This window comes from Phalacrocorax carbo, chromosome 6 (genome assembly GCF_963921805.1).
Source record: "Phalacrocorax carbo chromosome 6, bPhaCar2.1, whole genome shotgun sequence".
NCBI lineage: Eukaryota > Metazoa > Chordata > Aves > Suliformes > Phalacrocoracidae > Phalacrocorax > Phalacrocorax carbo.
The window spans coordinates 23,884,087-23,905,217 of NC_087518.1; the positions used below are offsets into that span (position 1 = coordinate 23,884,087).

At 39.6% G+C, this 21,131-nt stretch overlaps 1 protein-coding gene across 4 annotated transcripts in view; it reads left to right on the plus strand.

The window, feature by feature from the left end:
- Positions 1 to 21,131, plus strand: part of FGD3 (FYVE, RhoGEF and PH domain containing 3) — a 121,688-nt gene that overhangs the window by 59,390 nt on the left and 41,167 nt on the right. For all 4 annotated transcript variants that reach the window (XM_064454266.1, XM_064454264.1, XM_064454268.1 and 1 more), the window contains 5 exons: positions 2,812 to 2,982; positions 8,811 to 8,979; positions 10,119 to 10,716; positions 18,399 to 18,488; positions 19,685 to 19,821. In XM_064454266.1, coding sequence (XP_064310336.1) covers positions 2,812 to 2,982; positions 8,811 to 8,979; positions 10,119 to 10,716; positions 18,399 to 18,488; positions 19,685 to 19,821 — 1,165 coding nt within the window. The remainder of the gene's footprint in view (positions 1 to 2,811; positions 2,983 to 8,810; positions 8,980 to 10,118; positions 10,717 to 18,398; positions 18,489 to 19,684; positions 19,822 to 21,131) is intronic.

A 21,131-nucleotide genomic window follows, 5' to 3' on the forward strand; every position in this document is an offset into this window, starting at 1 on the left:
ATACATTTTCAGCAGTAACCTACGTATGCAATATACAAGATTATATAAAATATTGTATGTTTAGAGGATGATGGATTTTTTTCTTTTTTAATATCAAGCCTTTCTTAATGGGAAGTAGCATAAGGCTTCACTAACTCTTTGCTCTGCAAATGCCTCTGAGCACAAGCCCTGGAGCATTCAAAGCTGAGTTCAGAGCTTGTTTCAGGCAAGATGGATGCATTTGTTGAGTCATTACCAGTAGAAGATCTCGTGCCATGATTGTTTGACAGGATTATGCAGTAGAGGAGAAAAACTTGCATGTGGATTTATAAAATAAGGATCAAAGCGCTTTACTTTTCCGTAACTTAAGCAGGTCATAAGAGCTTTTAGCCTAGACATAAAAGAGGTGTCTGGTGGTCATGCACTTGAAAGCAAGCAAGTAACCCCTAGCTCTTATTTTTATCAGTAAGAAAGAAAGGAAGGTTGTCAGACCTGCTTTCACAACGGTGATTGCAGTAGGACATAAAAAGGAATTGGATTAGTTCCTTTTGAAATTTTACAAAATGATACCAACAAGACAGTCCTTTTTTATAGCAGTGGATGAATAAGAACAGAGAATGCTTAGGGCAGCCAGTACCTGATCCCCAGTCAGCACAGGTGTAGGTGGGCTTGGCTTAGGATGCCCAGCTGAGGATACCCCAGGGATGCAATACCTGAGGACAGGAGGAGTTGTGGCTCTCCCTCAGCCACAGTGGGGGACTGCGGTCATGTCCAGCATCTCCCAGTGGCTTCAGCGCTCGCCAGAGATGAGGCCAGTGCCATGCTCATACGATCAAACAATATAGCATGGCTAGAGGTGTTTTCTGGGAAACTGTTGTAGGTACAGAGTTCTGTCCACTGAGAACTGGATCATTACAGTAATTTTTAGGAAAATACAACATTGCCAGATTGTCTTCCAGTCACGGGCCTTGGTCAATACCTGCCGAAACACTGTCTTCTGTATGCTGCCTTTTTTATTTTCTTGAATTAGAGCTTTCCCTTGTGCACTATTTTAATTTCTTGCTGTGCTGAGCTACTGTTAATAAGGAAGAAGTGTCAATCCTTTCCCTAAAAAGCTGGCTTGTCGCAGCACTGCTGTTGCTGTCACAGGGAGCGCTTGGTACCCAGAGCTGAGGCATCAGTGTAAGCTCTTTCTGTGATGATGTGTTTGCAATAATCTATTAATCTGCTCTAATAATGTACTCTACTTTCACTGCATTTTCCTGATAAGTGAAATTATATTTGAATAAAACCTAGTACTTAAAAATTCCTGGTTTCAGCTGGAAGAATGTTTTAATAGCTGGTCTCAGATCTGCTGAAAAGCAGATTTTATGGTAGTAATGCTAACAAAGCTTCAACACCAACAACAGGCAGCTGTACCAAGGAATTCAGGGGTTGTATATTTGGGTGTCAGATCAGTAAATAGTAAATCAGTGCCATCTGAATCTATTTTTGTCAGCAAAATTGACTTCAATATTTTATGCTTATTTAAAAAGAAAAACATCTGTATAGCTGTGAAAGTTTTGAGAGCAGGTCTCAGCTAATCTTCCCAAGCAGTCTGTACAGATCAGATTTCTAAGTCTTTATTCAAAAGGTCACATCCTAATTTAATACCATTAGTATAAACCCAGGATAATTTACTTGATGTGGACAGAGGTACTTGTCATTTCAGTTTTTGTTCTTGATATAAATCTGGCCAAGAGTAGGTTGCATTTGTGAAGCTGATGCCATGTTCTTGAACACATCACAGGAAGGTGAAGACTGATTTTTCACATTTAGATGATTCCTTTCTACATGATGCTGGTCACCTCTTGCTCCAGCAAGATGCTGGTAATTTCAGCTAGTCCACTTTAAAATGGGATTATGGAAAGAATGCTTGTCGTGTTTTCTTTACCATATTTTTTTAATGGATTAGTGGTCAGATTTCTACATTTGATATATTTTCTGCTTCTCAGAACTGCTGGAAGCATATATATTCATGTGTTCATATGCAGCAATTTTGAACAGCAGTCCTTTTAAACTCTTCTGGTTTTTTGCCTTCTTATGACACACTAGTAGAGCTGGCGTGAGGATTTCATGTCACTGTAGGCTTGTCACAAGTCCAAAACAAACCTAAATCAAAAAATCCAGTGTCTACTATGTGGAAGTGGATATATGGGTTTATTTCCACAGTGCCTACAGGAACAAATCAAGAATGTTAAGTTAAAAGACAAACAAACATACTAATCACTTCTTTCTCTGTTTTCCCACTGGATCATATTTTAATGGCATCTTCTAAATCGGAGCCTTTTGAAGAAATGTTAATATTTTATATAACGAGGAATAATAAATAGTGGTAAAATGCAGCTTGAATGATTAAATTTCCTGAAGGAATGGTGCTTGTACCATTCCCCCCCTCAGAGGACACACTTCTAATGCACTGTAACTTAGGTGTATTTTACCAAACAGCATTGTACTGTATGCTGGGTCACTTGTATTTCTGTTTGGATAAATACTTTTGAGATGGTTTTTATCTTTCATATTTACTCTTTCAGTTTGGGTGTCCATAGTACAGTAGTAATTAATTAAAGGTAGGAATAGTGAAATTCCAGCTGTCTTACCAGTCAGCTAGTTTGACGTGATTATTATGGCTGGATATATTGTAATAACTTGTGAGTGAATGGCTCACCCGTCTTCTACCCCCTCCCTTTCCTCAGGAACTTGGATGAGTGATATGCTTCTATAAATAGCACAAATTTTCTTCAGGGTTAATAGAACGAAATAAATACTGACTTTTTCCTCTCCCCCCCTCAGGTTGCCCTTGTTCTCCTTTCCAAATCAAATGTCACATTGACTCAAATCCGGCGTTGGAAGCATGTGGGGAACTGCAGCACATCAGCCCAGTGCAATGTATCCATCAAACTGGAAGGAAGCCCAAAACCAAAACTCCACTGGCCAAAATGCATCCTCTGCAGAAACCCCAAGGCAAGTGGCTTTGTCCTTATAGCAGTTGTACAAGCTTCTATTGCACATGAAGTGTTAATATTTTTAAATTAATTGTTTTAATTTTAGGTCACAGCAAAAGACTTATTTTTATGTTCTAAGGTTCAGGTACAGCTGTTAGGATTATATTATCTTAACTTTTTCCAACATTGGATAACTTCTTAGGGAAGCCTTCAAGAAGAAATTGATTCAGGAATAAAAGATACTTAACCTGTCAATTTATATTTCCTGTACTGTCGTTATATCTCATGCAGCTGTGAAGTGTAAGTTTAATTTAGCAATATTGTTTTCTTTTTTTTTTTTTTTTGTAGAAAGTGTTTAGGTAAGAATAGCCTATTGTTTAAACCTAGTCTGTTTTCCATTTATTGTAAGAACTATGCATAGCAACAGGAAATACCTAAATGAAACAAATGTATTTTAAAAATGAGAAAAAGGAGCTAAACTAGTCAAGTGCAAGGGTAGCATGTGGGCTGTGGTAATTCTGCAGACCTGCCATATTCATAGTCAAATAGGTGTAATCCCAAAGTATGGTAGAACAGAAGCCAGGAAGAAGCACGTTCCAGCTGGTCTCCAGGCAGGTCTTTTGGTCTCCCTAGGCTTTTCTTCCTTAAAACTTCTGAAAGCTAAAAAGAGACTGCAGTAAATTCCTTGAGAGCGGATAAATTTTTTCTCATGTTTTGCCATCAGTGAGATGACATGTGGTCTCTCTTTGTAATGTCAATTTGCCAAGTGCCTCCACTGCCACCACGCCCTGCTTTGCAGAATTGGTTAAAATATTGTATATAATGGGTATATAATGGCCTTAAGGTAATTGCAGATGCAGAGGCGTTTGGAACAAAGGAGTTTGAGCCCAAAGAAGATGCTAAGTTCATAAACCAAAATTCTTTTAAGGAGCATGTCCATGTGATAGATGGTCATTGTCATGCGAGAAAAAGAGAAAAGATATTTTGGTCACTATTAGGGTGTGTTGTACAAACTGACCCTCTGCACCACCACCCCCTCACAATTCAATTGCCTACATAAAAGTGATTTTCTGATACGCATTTAGCCTTAAACAACTACAAAGAAAGCATTGTATTTTCTGACTCTGGAATTAGACCTTAAATGTTAAATTAGTATACTAGTTCATACCTGAAATATCTCACAAGGTCTGTGTATTTATGGAGCTTTTACCCTGAGGTCTTGGTTGTCCAGGTTTAATTAGTGGGTGTTCCATGAATGTTGTTAATACTAACGATAGAAAAGAATAGCAGAAGTGTCTGTTCAGTAAGAAGTTGAATTAATTCAGCTGCTGTATATCCTTTGCTGTTGTACTGATTGCACTGATTTCCAATTACTGAGGACAGTCTGGTTTTTATGTGTAAGTATTTCAGAAAAGTTGGAGTGAGCCTACTTAGCTTGATTCAAATCATGCTTAAAAGTTACCCAAGTAGATTAGTATAATCTATTTCTATCACTGAGATAGGTAGTACTTCATCTTTCTGCTGCTCATACACATCCAAGGTCTCTCTTCCACCACAGCCATAAGCTTAGAAACAAAGAAGTCAGTGTATCTTACTGGCTGGTTAATGCTCTGAAAAGGATGGAAATTTGTTAATGAGGTGAAATAAACTCCCAAAGGTAAAATGTTTACTTGACTAGTTACTTTTTTTTTGACAGAACTCAGTTTGTTGGGCTTCTTGATGTCACTGTAAAAGCAGTCCAAGAAGAAACGGGAGTCCCAATGAAAATTCCCATGACAGACTGTTGTGTAGTACCCAATACTAGAAAATCAGACCACATAATGTCTCAGACTTAGCCACGTTAGCCAAAGCTACAAATCAGCATTACAAGTTTTGGTCATGGATGTGCCAGTCATCTTCCTGAAAGACACTTCGTTGTCATAAATTTTAAATAATGATTTTATTATTTCACTTATTTATAATAAAACTGCTTTTAAAAAGTATCTGCAATTAGCTTACATATGACAGTAGAGAACAATATGTACAATACTTTGGAAGGAGGGGAAGATGTTACAATTTTTTTCTCTTCACTTTTATTGACTTTGTAAATTTGAAATGGCTTTTATCCTTTGTTCATTGGCCTCAGGTTACTGTATGGGTTGTATACCCAGCAAAGAAAGGAAAACACTTCATACCTCTCCAGGAAAACGAAATTGTCAAAATAAATAAAAAAACACCCCACAACCTGTTGTTATTAAATTGACTGTATTGAAGTTGATATTTTTCCTGTAAACCATCCTTGCTTCCTCTTGATGGCCATGTCCAAAAAAAGTAGTTGTGACATTGCAGTGCATTTCCTTGCAGCATCTTTCCTCAGTGTTTTGTTGGTATTTTTATGCAAGAACCTTTATTCCCAGGGCTTTCTCCCTAGAGCTACCTGGATGCATCATTAAAGCCTGTTTCTTGTTGATCTGTTGGGTGGGATGTGCTGGCATCACCACCTGAGACTCCAGGAGCAGCTTTCTACCCCCACCCAAGGCTGTGCTGTTATCATTTATCCTTTTTTTGACTGTATTCGCTTCCCAGGGGATAACCCTTCATAATCTGCTTCATCATCTGTATTTTTTTAGGTCCCTTCTTGTCAAGGGACCTTAACGAAAGTCAGTAAATCTGCAAGTGTGACTCACACCACTTAAATTTCTCTTTATTAGGTCCTCCCAGCTTTCCCAGTGAGTCATGACAGACTCAGAACCACTGGGATGATTAATGGGAACGCCTCCATCAAGTCGCTAATAAATGTGTAGGCTGTTTGCATATTACTCTAGAGGAGGCACTTGAGAGAGAGAAAATTAATGGACTGAAAGGGACTGAAATAATGCAAAGGCTGAGATGCAGTGAGGGAAGGGTCCTTATTCCCTGCTGTTTCACAGACCCAGGGCCAAGCTTGGGCTATAACTTCTCCCACATACTTAACCTTGCCTTTCCTTTTTCTAATTCTGTACCGCCGCTTCTTGTTATTTCACTTGCTCCTTCTGCAGCAAACATTTTTGTATCTTGGTTTCTGCCTCCTGCGAATAGCCATAGACTGCTATGTAAAACCTTCAGGAGGTGGAGGACTTGGGAAAAACCAATTCCAGCACATGGCTTCACACACCACCTGAAACATGCTCCATAATACTAGTAGCTCTTCTGTGCAGCTGGCTTGCTTTCTTTTCTCCGCCAGTTTACTTGTCTGTGCGCAGGACGGGCACTGGAAGCTGCATCCAAGGTCTTGCTGCTTTGTGGCTGGGACCTGGAGTCAGAAAATAGCAGCATTGGTTCCTGCATGGCTGGGACTCATGGAAGGTGGCTTCAGAGCATGAGCAGGAGTTTTTCTTGGGCTCCTACTTTGGGTTCTGGATCCCTACCTAAAAGCAGCACCTACTTTTTTCCAGGGCTGACTTCATTTAGTACTTATGATGATGGCACACATACTGGTGAGCTCATCTAGTGTTGTTTGTTCTTAGTGTGCAGATCTTTCCTTCACTCTTTCATAGAAGTCTGGAATGGTTTTGAGTTTAAAAGTCTGTGTTGTGATATGTAACACTGCTTCCTTGTAAATTCTGAACATCAGGGGATTTGTGTCAGCTCTGGAGTTGGACATGGCTCTGAGCAACCTGCTCTAGTTGAAGATGTCCCTGTTCATTGCAGGAGGTTGGACTAGATTACCTTTAAAGGTCCCTTCTGACTCCCATTCTATGATTCTGTGATCTTGTGTGGTTTAAATCTTGCTTCGTAAGTAGTGCTTGATAAGGTCAAAGGCTTTGCCTCCGTGCTGATGCCTCCATTTCTCAAAATTATTTCAGTAAATAGAAATTCAGAACTAAAATGTTTTCCTCCTTTTTTTTTTGTCCAGTGCAGAGTGTCTTGTCTCAGGCGATTCAGGTAGAGTCCACTGACAGGCAAGACAGCAGTGACACCCACTGCTTTTAGTGTAAACACTTTGGCAGCCAACTTCAGCTTCTGAGTGTTGTGGACCACTCTGAAACTGACAGGCCTGATATAGGGGATGTTGGGTAGGTTCTTGCCTGTCTGCCTGCTGCATTACGCACCTTCTGTAAAGAGCCTAGAGCTTGCCTTTTCTGGCTAGATAAGCCAGATGGTTGCGTGGATACTTTCTTCTTGTTGTTGTTGTGTTGTGTTGTTTTGGTTTGGTTTTACAAGGAGAAACGTGGCTGGGTCCTCACTGATCACGCAGTGTGCAATTGAAAACCTGGTGAACAAAACATAGAGCTCCACCATCTCATTTATATGCCAGATTATTTTCTTTTCCTGCTTACCTGTTATTCCCATGTAAGATAGGTTTTGTGATGGTGTTTCCAAAATTGAACTATTACACCTTTGTTGTAAGACAGGAATTCCAGATGTTTTTGGAGACTGGGCAAATCAGTCCTTTTATAGGAAGTATCCCATTAAAGCTCAAATCCTTAGAAGATTTGCTTCTATTATTTGGTGCTAAAATAAATTCAGTAATGTAAGTAGATTAAAATCTGACATAGAACTCAAAAACTCTTCAACAGTCCTTCGTCACTGACCTCAGACAACAACTGTCCATAGCTGGAGCAGGGACGCTGATGCAGACCTTAAAATAGATGCAGAGCCTTCTGCAGGGTAGGGGCAACAGGAATTGGCTTTTTGGGTGCGTATGCCTCCATTTAGCTCCTAAAGAAAGTAACCCTGAAATTACATTTGGAACAGTTGCTAACTGAAGCTCCATTACAATGTTAATCATATTATGCTGATGTGCCATACAGACCATTTAAAAATTGGAAATATTTGAAATAAATTGTTCTTGAAAATGTTGTTTAATAAACCATGTATTTAGAGTTTCCTCATTTAATGTGTTAACTCTTTGGATAGTCTAGACCAGAGGGGATACTTGGCAGCGCTGCTCCAACTAGTGTGTGCTTTGGGAGTAATTGCGCAGTTGGTTTTCCAGCCTTCTAGTGTTAGGTCTGCCTGTGTGAGGTTGCTTTCACTGTATGAAACTGTAACAGCATATGAACCTGTTGCCATGGGTTACTGCTTGCGTATTTCTAAAACCATTTACTCTCCCATCAATACAAGGTCTGAATAAATTTTTTAAAATTACATTACATTTAAATTACATTATATTTTTCTTAAAATACTGCCTAGTGAATTCTTAAGCAGAATGTGTACGTTCTTACAACATGTGTTTTATTTATATCATATATAACTCAATGTAGAACCAAAAGAGGAAGGAAATTTATGAAGACTACACCACAGAAGAGATGGGGGAGGGAGAATGAAAGGAAGAAAAGCTATTATGTTCTGCCTGTGGCGTTTTCGACGAAGCAAACACAAGGCACTGAAATCCACGGTGGAATTGTTTTTTGGTGGTTTGTTTTCGGCTGGGTTTTTTTTTGGTTGGCTGGTTGTTTTTGTTTTGTTTTGTTTTCTCTTTTTTCTCCAGTGTAAGAGGTTCAACAGAGTGCCTGAGTTTTGAAAAGTCATGGGAGGGGAAACTTGTTAGTGTGACTGAGATGGTGAGCACATTTGCAAAAACGAAGTATGAGCTGTGCATCCTGTTTGGTAATAAGGAAGCGGTAAAGTTCTGCAAGCTGCTTGGTTCGTTAACACGTCTGATACAGCTGTAGAAATACAAAATAAAAGCCTGTCACTTTTCTTTAGCATACAGCAGTCTGCTTTGGTGTAAGAAATACGTTGGGCCTGCGCCTATGCAATTTTTAAAGGCTGGTGAAGGAATGCATACTCTTCATTCTGCACTGAGCACTTGGATTTTGTTCCCACTTTAGGATAAAAATGATGGAGATTTATCCTCCTGTTTTTTCCCCTCTCTTTTACTAGTACCTCCTAAGCCTGTCTATCTCAAACCTGGGCAGGAAAGAATTCCTCCTGCGCCTTCTCGGCCTCTGCCAGCTGATCCCAAGTCTTCGAGGAGCTTAGCGCCTGGAGAGGAAGAAATACCAATATCAGCGGGAGTCAACACACTCATTGAGAAATTTGAAAGCATTAGGTAAATATGGCTTTTCCAAATTTGCTCTAATGTCCCTGTTCTGCATTTTTAACTTAGAATAAACAATAGAAAACATTAATTATAGTTGTCACGTAGAAACTCCTCTTGGGATGATTTCTACTGGAAATGCAAAGTTGACTGACTACAAAATTTTTTATTAATATTTTTTTATAAAAGCATGTATTTCAATGACTTTTAGTTTGTAACATACAGTTGTTCTTAAGGAGCTTAAGACTTGCTGAGTTTGGTAAGCGTTCTACCAGAAACAAGTAGCCCAGAGTCTGCTTTCAGTAAGTTGACTTGATGTTGGGATTGGTTTTTGCATTATAGGTACTTCATTATTGTGATATAAAATAATTGAATTTTCTAATATTCAATAAATGTCAGACATACTGTTAGCTTGCTTCTTGGAGGCAGGGCAGAGTTAAATTGCAATGTACTGTGAAACAATGTCATGTAGAACAGAGTTTCCTCAGAAACTTTTATATATAAGAGACATTAAATAGGATAAAATATATGTATTTTGCTGTAAAACCAGCTCGTTTTACAAATGAAAATTCTCTCTCAAGAGCAAATCTGCCTGATGGAGCTAAGTGATTTTTTTCTTAAAGAGGGAGTTGGAGACAGAGGTACTGTACTGTGCCTTGGAGTGTATTATCACCTGAGTGAATCTGGTAAGGTGTCTTTCGAAAAGAAGAGAAAAGAAAAAGTGGTGCCTTCTTGTGTTTCAAAAACATCCTGTCTCATGGCAGAAAATACCTTGCTGCAAAGGCTGTTGAAGAACATGAGCTCCTGTATAAACAAACCCACAACCAAATGCTTCTTTTAAAAGATGATTGGTCCGTCCCCAAACCTTCAAACCAGACTGTTCTTCAGGGCAACAAGGGGAGTATTAAAGGTCCAGGATTCTAGTGGTGCCATTTCAGTAAAACTTACAGCTAGGGATGGTGTGTTTTTATCAGAAATTGTTGGGTGTATATTATTAAAGTGATACACACACACTTGCCTCCTAGGATTGTTGCGGGGTGCAAGAAACACAACTTGAATCAAATTATAATCAGGCCCTCTCTCTTTTGGGGCACTTTTGAAAGCTCTTGAGTTTAATATGAATGACTGTGGTGCTTTCTGTTCACCCACAGGCAACCTGTACATATTCTTCAAAGAAACCAGCTAAATTTAACTCTTAAGATGGAACCTGGCCTGGACTCATCCAAACAGCCAAGCTCGTGTGACTGTGACATGGTAGCTTCCAGCGGCTCTTCCACAAATGAAAAAAGTGAACCAGATGAAAATGAGCCAGACATACTGTGCAGCGTGGATCTATCTAACACAGACATAATGAAAATTAAAGAGCTAAGTATAGGCAATAACAAAAGTCATGAAGGCTGTACTGCTGTAAATGTGAGCAAAGAGCCCTCTGGAGAGCTTAGCAATAAAGACTCAACAGCAGAACTGAACAGTAATGGTAAAATTCCCAACAGAGACAGTGGCATTGACAGTCCTTCTTGTAGCGTGGCAGGAGAAACTTTCCCTAGTGAAGAAGGTGCGGAGCAAAAGAAGTCCAGCGTGGCTGGGAACCCGGGGGAGATGGAACCTGACAAAAAGGGCACCAAACCTTCTTCTGTGGAGCAGAAGAGAGACTCCATGCAGGAGGAAGACAGTGACATTGATGAAGGAAGCAGCGAGGAACAAGAGACAGCAGAAGTGCCGAAGTTAGAGTATTTGGATGTAAACAAGGTAAGGTAGTTTGTTACTATTAAGTGCTCTGAAACCAGTTCCTGTCTGTGGCCAGAGATCCCTTGCATCACTTTCATACGTTGTTTGGGATTTTTTTGTTTGTTTGTTTTATGTCAAGAGATCACAGCAGTCATTATCATTTCCTGCTTGATGCAGGTTATAACTTGTTCGTGACCTAGATAGTATCTTTTAGAAAGGTTCACAGTCTTGATTTAAAAGGTTTTGTGTAAGAGAACCCATCACAGCCAGAGGTAAGTTGTTAAAAGTTAAATGTTTTTGTAGGTAAAGACTCACACCTTATGTTTCTTGTTTGGATTTGTTTAGATTCAGCTTCTAGTTGTTAGATCATGTTTTCAGTGGGGCTCCATGATATGCAGGGGGCTAATTGGATGGTGCATCTTGCAGGGTCCGGGCCTTGCATCCTAGAAGGGCATGCTTGATGGAAATCTCTTCTAACAGCAATTTCCCACCACCCTCCCGAGCCTATGCTTCTATTGGTGTGACTACTTTGAGTGCAAAGAAGTTGTTTTAAAGGGTAGTTTTATCAAATTGCTCTTCAGGAAACTGTAGCTACAAGAAATTTTCCTTGAATCCAGAGTAATGTAGTCAGGCTGTTGTGTATTTGCTGCAGCTGTGTAAGATTAATGATAGATTCCTTTGGTTATCTTGTTTATTAAGACAGTTATTTTTAGAAATAATGGTGATAGAATGGGTTAGATTTTTTTCCAGAAAAAGAAAACAGAAGACACTTTGAGCAAAATGTGTGCAAAATATTCCACTTTTTGTTTGGAGAGGTTTTTCATTTGTGTTTGGAGGTAGTTCGGGGTTTTTCTTCCTCATCCATCGTGACAGTAAAGTTAATATTCTGGATTTTTTATTTTTTAAATAATATGATGAGCACTAGCAACTCATGAAATGTAGCTAGTGAACTGTAGTGTTCACACCTCAGTTTGTGCAAATCAGGTGGTTCTGTTGAAATCACCAGATATATTCTGATTTATGTATGTCAAGAACTTGTCCCTTGGGAAATGTGGCAGTTAAAAGTCATTCAGTAGCTTCTGGGTCAAATTGGCCAGTGACTATTGACAGTGATGAAAATTGCATGCAGGTATGTGGTGTGAAAGTTCTGTCTCTTAGAGCTGACAAGTACAGTTTTGGAATATAGCTAATGCTCTGTGGTGTCCCCTTGGTTCCGAAGAGTAGAAGACAGCCTGATGAGGCAAGCATACCAACAGGAAGGTATGAAAAAGCCCAGACTTTCTCTCATGAGTGCATTGCTTTATGCTGCCATTCTTTCTGCTGCTTTATCTCAAACCTCAGCCTGGTGTGACTGGACTCACCTTCCGTTCATGGTCTTCAGATGCTGCCTTTGTAGCCTGGGACCCTTCAGTACTTAAGTGCCGTGCTGCTGCTTCTGCAAATTTGATGAATGTCAAACCTGCCAGGTAGTGAGAGGAAAGTGGAAAGGACCCAGCAGACTAGGAAGCAGTGAGGGCTGCATGAACCAGGTCTATTTGGCCAAACCCAACTGCTTTCTGTAGATGGGGATGATGTGATCTCATTTGCCTCTCTGCTGGTCTGCAGTCCCACCTGGCAGCTGGTGTGGATTCAGGAGGAGGAACCTGTGGCTTGTTCCACCTCCTTGAGAGCCAGGGAGGGCAGCCTTGCCTTGGCACTGCATACATCGGACATGACTACCTGGGCACAGGAGGCTGCAGTGCAGATTGCCTTGGGCTTGCGTAGGAGTAAATCCATGGCAATATAATCAGGGCATCCAGCAGGACTGCAGGGTCTGTACTGCCAAAGGAGACCTCTGTCTTTTATCTTGTATGCAAGAATTTAATGGAGCGGTCAGCAGAAAACATCTTAGTGATGGAAACTGCAATTAACATCTACCTATTAGCATCTATTAACACAACATCTAATGGATCAATTGACATCTGGTATCTCTTCAGTAGTCTGCGGGTGAAAGCTTGTTTACATCTCAAATGGGCAGCATTCCTGTCACGGTGCCAGGCTTCTCGCCTGCTGCTGTTGGTTTTCCCTCGTGTGTGTTTATACATACATACACACTCTGTAAAATAGTTTGTTTTATATTCATAATATGTATGTATGTGCATGTGTGCAACTGAAATATCATTTAAAAGATTGTTTAATCTGGTAATTAAATTTATTGTTTGGACTACGAACGTAGTATCAAACCAACTGTGGCAAACCCAAGCAGAAGACTTCTCCATATGATTAAGAAGCGCTTTGCTGGCAAATAGCAATGTTTCTTAAGACATCAGAGTTTTGATGGCTGTTTTAAGTCTTGCTTCTTAGGTTAAGTATCCATATGGTATGAAATAACGCTGATAAAACACAGAGTTATGTGGTTATACTTCTCTACAGCATGCTTGGTGAATATATAAAAGAGAGAGATCTCTAGAGGAAGATTTTGTTGTTGTTGTTTTCTTGTGCTACTCTTCTTCCTGAAGTGCATTTATTTGATGCACTTCAGATTCTACCTTGGATTTTGAGTTAATTTTGCCTTCAAAAAGGCACTTTTGACACTGACCAAGCTACACTAAGTTACATTGTTTTTGCAGCCACGTGGCGGGGGGAAGGCTTAGAGATCTGCTGCCTCTTCTGTAGTGTAAGGATTGTGCCCTTCTCTGGGGATGAGGCATGTGAAGCCAATTTGTGTGTTAGGTGTCCACATTATCCTCCCACTCTCCCCTTTGATTCTGTTGCAGATTTGGGCAACAAATCTGGACTAAGGGTTAGGGTAAAGAGCCATGTCTTCCAGTGAGGACAGCCAGCACAGTTCAAAGTTGACTTTTTCAGTGGTTATTCTTAGGCTGGAAGTTCACACCACCCTTGACAAAACTGGTAATTTTCCAGAAAACTAGGTACCACTGGAAGGAAGAGAGTTCAGTTGGCAGCAGCTGCTATCCTGAGAGCTGGGGAGACCCCGGTTCCTCCAGAAAGGTTTTTCTTAGGAGCCAGCACCTTTCTAGTGCTTCCCTCTTCCTAGCCTTAGTACCAGGCTTCACAGCTGCACAACAGAGGTAACCAGGGCTCACATTAAATATACAAGTTTCCAGAAAGCTTTGTTATAGTTGGAGGAGGATGCATAAGAAGTACAGCTGCAGAATGATTTAATGATGGCTCAGTAACTCCTAGGATATGAAGTTAAGTGAAGGTAATGAATAAACCTGAGTAGGGAAAAAAAATCAGATTTGCTTTTTCTTCTCTAATTTTATACTTCAGATATTTCTCCATCCACCTGCCGAGCTTTTACACATTCTGTGGCTAGTGATGTAACATTGCCTGATACATGACTCGTATTGTTTTATTTAGTCTAGGCTTAGCTCTGCAGTGTGATGTTGCTTCCTTTGGGAGTCTGCAGCACAGTCTAACAGGTCTTACTATAAGCACACAGTTATTAGAATATGTTTTAAAATCTCAGGAGTGACGTACTGGGATTTCCAGGTATCTTTTATCAAAATGAAAATGAACAAGGGGAGCTTATTAGTTTTAGTAATGTCTCAGAAAATGTCAGGAGCTCCAAGAACTGAGGCACATTAACCTTGATGGTTACAAAAAAAAAAATTATATAAAAGTGAGACTGAGAGACTGTCATGCTCTGTAGTCATACACCCCAGGCTTTTGCTGACTGCCTGGAAGCAACAAAGTAATGCTTCTGAGATGGTTAACACTTCTTCATATCTTTCTATTTAGAAATTTTTCACTAAGAATAATATGTGCTCATTAGTAATCACCAAAAAATGCCTTTCACCATCTGTCCTTCTTCCTGCTGGGTAAAATAGTTATAATGAGGCCCACGTGGGCCTCATACAGTCACTGACACACACGTCCATTCTGCCTGTACATAGCTAGAATTTAACTTCTAATTTCATTGCACAGTTTTGTTTGAAAATTTGGCCTGCAGTACTGCAATTCAAACCTTTAGGTAAGATTATCTCCTGTGTGTATTCTGAAAAAAATTGCATAGGTCAATGTTTTAGTCATACTGCTGGTTAAGAAAAAGGAGATACGTTCTCATCATCTTTTATTTTTTTAAATACCTTAAGGAAGATGAGATCTCAATACATCAAAGAAGATCAAGCATAGGATAAATACTGCATATTATTTTCAGCATTTTTGAGTAGGAAGTCATCTATAATCTTTCTGGGACTTCCTGTGTTCTCTGTAGGGAAGACTGGTGGGGTTTTAAAGCATAACCATATATGATTTTAACTTAAGCCATATCCCAGCAGCTTTCTTGCAGGATTTGCTGAAAGCCTCTTGTGATAGAGATGCTGACTGAATATGGTTGTGCACAACCAGTTGTATGAAAAACGGTTGTTGTAGGGTATTGCCCAAGTTTTCTCATATCGATCCTTTGGTTTTTACTTTAAATTTTCATTTCAAATTTGCTTTTTGTGATAGCCAGGTCAGTCTTTGCATTTGTGAATCTGTGGCCCAGGCGTGCTCGGTGGGGTGCCCAGCCAGGTCAGTGAGTAGATTCACAGGAAGCAGTGATGCACTTGTGGCCACTTAATAGCACAAGTCAGCTCAGCATGTGCTATTCCCCAATTTGTGTCTGGGATTGGGGTATTTGAGGTGCAGATGTATTCCCACCACAGGTGTGAATCTGACCTTTATGAGAAGCTGGTTCTGTTTGTTTTCAGGCTGGCATTCCCCTTTTCTTTAGAACGATTTTGGACAGTTACAGCTGGAAATGAATTTTTGAACCTTCCACAGAGAAGTAAAAGAGCATCGTGCAACTGCTGCTTTGAGCACTCAAGTGAGCTTCCTGTGTCGTGAAGTCAACACCTACTGCTTCCCTTTCCTCACCTTTCTTGTCACCCACCAGCTAAACTATTTTAACAAGACTTGCAGTAGATGCACGCTTGTAATGCATGGCTGTGGATGACAGCCGTAATGTGCCATGGCCATGCCAAGCAGTCAGTCCACGAGCACATTGGGTAAAGCAGGATTGAAACATACTTACAAGAATCAAACAGCCTAAACTCTGCATAGGGTGGAAGACTACAAATATTTTACATTTCTATGTCATTTATGTGCCGTGTAAATGGCATGTTGTTCTTCCAGGGCTTCATTGGTAAGGTTAAATATGCTTCACTGGTGTGACTTAAAGACTTAAATACGCAGTTACATAAAGAATATAATGCACATTTGAGTTAGCAAATTTGTTTTACATTTTCTTTAGAAACGTGGACCATGAAATATCTTGTTCATGGTGAACTGAATTATGGCTCAGGCTTTGTTAAAGCTGTCCTGCTGTGGCACAAAATAAGGTTAGAAGAATGGGACTGCCTCACATTTAATTAATCTACTACTTCATTTAAAATGTTATATCCATTGAAAGGCAAATACGTTGCAAATTAGTCTGAAAAACATGCCTATCTCTGCCACTAGCAGAGATAGAGTCTGAAGATAGAGTCACTGTTTAAAACTGAGCTCAAGCTGAGAGTCTGTTCAGCCATTGTTTGGTATTTAAGCAGATGTCAGCAAGTTTTTCTGAAATATACACCGAGTTGCAGATGGTGAAGGTCAGGAGGTTAAAAAGTGCCTGTGCTATGTAAAGATTTACTTCTGAGAATAAATGTATTTGGTTGGAAATAATTATTTTTCAAACCCTGAATTCAAACAAATCAAAGGATGCTCTTGGCAGCTGGCGTGCTGGCCCAATTACTTCAGTGCCTTTCATTCAGGCGCTATTCTGCGCCCAGCAAAACTGGCAAATAAATACTTTCTCAGTGAGAGATCCTTGTAGTTATTGGAATTTTAATGGCAAGCAGTGCATTTCATTATAAGCTGTAATATGTTGTATTTGCTTGTAACAAGTGCAAAGCTCTGTTGTGCTGTGATTTTTTTTTCTTTCCCCCAAATTATTAATATATATCACATGAATGAATGGAGCATGGTGTTGTATAGCATGTTAGAATAGCTTAAAAGACTTTTTGCGTTTGCTTGAAATAATTTAAGTAGCTGGGTAGGCAGAGTACATGTCAAAGCTTTATTCAAGGTGTGGTTGCCCATCTCCAGGTTTGTGCCTAGAGAGGGATTGCTTTAAAGGAAGACATGCTGTTCCAAATCCAGAAAAGCTATTCACCTTCCTTCAATTAATACTTATATCATGGAACTGTGGGTACTTCATGCTAAGTGGTACCTCATTTTATGTAGGGTAACTGTGGATTTGGTTTGTCTGAATTCATGCCAAGCTTTGAAGAGTCTTTGAGGTCTTTCAGTTGTATTGCAGTTTGCCTAAATGTGGGGTGGGGGTATTTAACTTTTTCTTATAAACTTTGTTTAGAAACAAAACAAGGTGATGTTGAAGAAGCTTAAAGAGAGCATTTAATTGACATTTGCCTAACAATCTGATACTGGCCAGCAGGGTTATATCTAGAAATGCCTGCCGCAAATGCTAGTGAGCACCCAGAGATAGGCCTTTGGGATAGAAAGCACTGTTGCAGGTGAGGGGCCAGGTGCTTCCTGAACTGGAAACAGCCTTGTGTGTTTAATGGAATACAGCTGGACTTTTACTCCATGGATTTGTCCCATCCTTTTGTGAACCTGCATGAAGGTTTACCATCTGCAGTGACAGGGTATTCGAGGAAGCGGTTCTTAGTCTTGAAGCAGCACCGCAGTAATTTTATGTTATGTTCTTTAGTTTTCCCATGGAAGAAAAAGTGAATAATTGCACCCAGTTGATGCTCTCTGTTCCATTAGTCATTTATACATCTCTCTTACCTTCCTCGCAGTTGTCTTTTTTTCCAGATCCAGCCCAGTAAAATTTTCCTAGATTTGATCATCCTTGCTCCCCCTTTTGGATGTTTGTATTCCCGAACACAAACCAGCCTGCACGCAGTTCTGGAACCTAGTTTGATTTAGTTATATGTAAGCATGGTATTTAAAGTCTAGACCCTTAAAAAGGTATCTAGAGTTTGTCAGAAAGCTAAAGCCTGTATCCTAATAATTCAAGTATTTTTAAGGACTTAGAGAGCAAAGAGTCTACATAGCTTTTGGCTAAACTGTGCGTAAAGTTGGTGCTTCATAACTGCATTCAAGTTTTTTAATTAGTCCTTTCTCATTTTATTTTTTAAAATGAGCTTAATGAAAGACTTCATTGAGTAACTTGGGTTACATTGCCGAAAATTCTTGCCAGGGAGTTGGCTGGTGTTTAAAGCTGCACAACAATCTTAGAAACATGCCATAGAGAGTAATGCTGCACTGGCCAGGGAGAGAAATCTGTGGCCAAACAGGTCTAGTTTCTAGTTTTCTTTTTGTCACAGGAGCTGAATCCAAAAAGGAAAAGAGTTGACTTAGAGTCTACTGCCTTAGTTACCAAATAGACTAGACATATTTCCAGATTTGGAGGATGTTTCTGGTTCTTTACAGAAAACCATAATGAACTAAAGTAATGTCCTGACCAGCCATTGACTGCATTACTAATAGCTCTTTCATCAAATAGCTTTAAAAACATCTCTGGAGCAAACTGATCCTTTGATGAGGGATGTGGAGCAGATTCTGAGATGTGTTAACTCCTTTCACTTCTAGCTTCTATACCGGCAGGGAATTTGGCCCACTGAGAAAATGGGAAAGAGAACAGCTGATGAAACTTAGATTTGTAGGTGTAGGTGGATTGTGTTATTTGTAACTTTTTTTTTCAGTGTACAGAGCCCCAAAAACTATTCAACATCGCAAATGAACTGCTCCATACAGAAGAAGCATATGTTAAAAGACTCCATCTGTTGGACCAGGTAATTTAATTTTGAATAAACTCTGCTTTTGTTTCTGTGAGCAGCAATGATGTCTCCTGTTCATCCCCTAACCTATAGCCCAATAGTGTAAAAATGCTGTTTATAGGTGGGAGATGGAATTTGCTTGCCAGGCTGCATGCCATGGGTCCCAGAGGTGAGCTTTTGGCAAGTGTGTTCCCTGAGCTGGAACCCAAGGATTAGGATGTCAGAAAGAGGACTGAGAAAGCAGCAGCCCAAGATACAGACATCATCATCATTTGGTTACTCCCTGAGTGTACATGGAGAGGAAATTATGGGGACCCTGAAGGCACAAATGATGAAACCCGTGATCGCTCTGTACTATGCAAGAGGTTTGAGTTTTACTAAAATCAGGCCACATGCATCAGTGCCATGCTCACAGCAAATTATTTTTTTTTTTACCAACTGTGTTTTGTAATTGTTGTCCATCATGTTTACATGTGGGGATAAAGTAAAACAGGTGAGATTAGTCTGAACTTTCTTCCATATAAACACTGAGGTGAGTCTACACTGTTAAGGCATTTCTACAATTATCTTAAAAAAAAAATAAAAGAATGTGGAGGAAAGAAGTAAAAATGATCAGTCACATTGCTAACGAAGTGCTTTTTAAAAATGAGGAAAAAAAAAAAATTGTCACCTTGCTAGAAATCTTGTTAGAAGCTGTAACTGGAGAGCCCTCTACCCTCTGACTCTAGGACCTCTGTGGAAGACTTTCCAATGTTTGCTTTGGATGAGTAGAGACTGTTTCAAGACCTTAGAAATCTAGGGAGTCTTTCCCTTTTGTTCAGTACAGTGTAATTTTTCCCGCAGTGAAACAAAATAATCACATAGTTTATTTTGCTTCACATAAATAGGAGTAAGTGCTCCTCAGTGACTGGTTGTTCTTTGCAACTTGCACTCCCACATACAATATTTCTGATCTTCTCAGTAGTTTCAAACTTTTTCAACTTATCCCTTGGATTTTTCTAATTTACGTCTGTGACCCATAGTCAAATCTCACCCAAATTGACAGTGGGCTTACATTTTGTGAACCTCCCAAAAGACCCCAAGGACCGACTACCAGAAAAATTGTAGCTCTGTTCTGAGGCAGCAGCTTTGTAACATTGCAATCTAAAGCCAATGTGTCTAGGATTGTTTTTCGTAAATGTATGTTGGTACTATCTTGTTGTCTCATGTAGGTTTTCTGCACTAAGTTGTCAGAAGCAGGTATTTCATCTGAAGTGATAACGGGCATCTTTTCAAATATTTCTTCCATCTATTGTTTCCATGGACAATTTCTTCTTCCTGAGCTCAAAACAAGAATTACACAAGAATGGTGGGTAACTGACATTACAATTACTTTAAAAATATGTTTTCAAGAAACTATAGCAACCATTAGGCCTAGTCTAATTCCAGAGTTTCTAGTTGTTTCATGCAGTAGTTCACTTGTTCTTTAATACATTAGTATGGAGTATTTTAAGCATTTCTGAATACAGGAATAGACATGACCGTTCAAGATTTCTAGAGGACATTGTGACAATTTTTTCAGTCCAAAGTATTGCCAGAGCTGTTTTCCTTGCTGTGTTTCAACTCTCCTAATATTGCAGTACTAGGAAGGAAGGAAGGAAAATGCTTATTTTGGCACCACTGTGACGTATTAAAAAAAATGAAGTTTCTTCTCTAAGAAGAATCCATCATCATGTCACAGTCTAGACTTTGCATGCCATGTTGGAGACTTCATGAGAAACATCCATTTTGTATTCTTTTAAATAAATTTTCTTATGGTTATATAAAATATAAATTAGCATTATATAAGCAAACCAGTGGAAAATCTGGACAGATAAGATAGATGTCTTCATATCTATAAATCTGCTTATGTCTGTTATGCAACCACTTCTGTTGTTGAGCACCACAGCATTGCACAAGTTTTTACCCCAGAATTTGTTGGCCTTCTGTTCTAGGAGATAAAAAATATTATTGGTTACAGTGTACATATACTTTTTTTAAAGAAAATAGAAGTGGGTTGCTTTTTTCTTTTCAATGAGTCAAATGATCAGTAACGGTCAAAGACCAATTAAAATTTGGCAGCTGTAATAAGTTGTAGATGATGCAGAAATAGAGCAACAGGTAGAAAGGTTAATTGTAAAGCAGATCTAGAAAACTAGATTTGAGATGACACACTGGCTACAAAGAGTGTCCTGCAGTGGAAGGTTCTGATAGTGCTGACACTGCATCTTTTCAAGTATACTAACAATGAAGACCAGACCAGAGTTCACATCTGTCTTGGCTGAGTCCAGTCTTCACATAGTTCATCAATGACCAGAAGGAATAAATGAGTCTCAGCACCTTTACACCTGACTTGCGTTTACAGGGACAGCTGTAATAAAAGGGGAGGAAAACTGGAGAGTCTGGAGTCAGAAGAGGACAGAAGCTTGCTAAATGGCTAAAGGGGGTCTAGTGCAGTCAGACTGCAAGTCGCAAGTTCCACGGGAAAGAAAAGCTGGCGGAAAAATGGCTGGTGCTCTGCCTGGACTAAATTTGGAGGAGACAAAGATGCATGGCTACCACTGCTCCCATCCTGGGGAGTTCTATAGGCGAATGTGTGTCTAGCTCCCTGGGACTACCCAGCTGAACTGAGTGATCTCT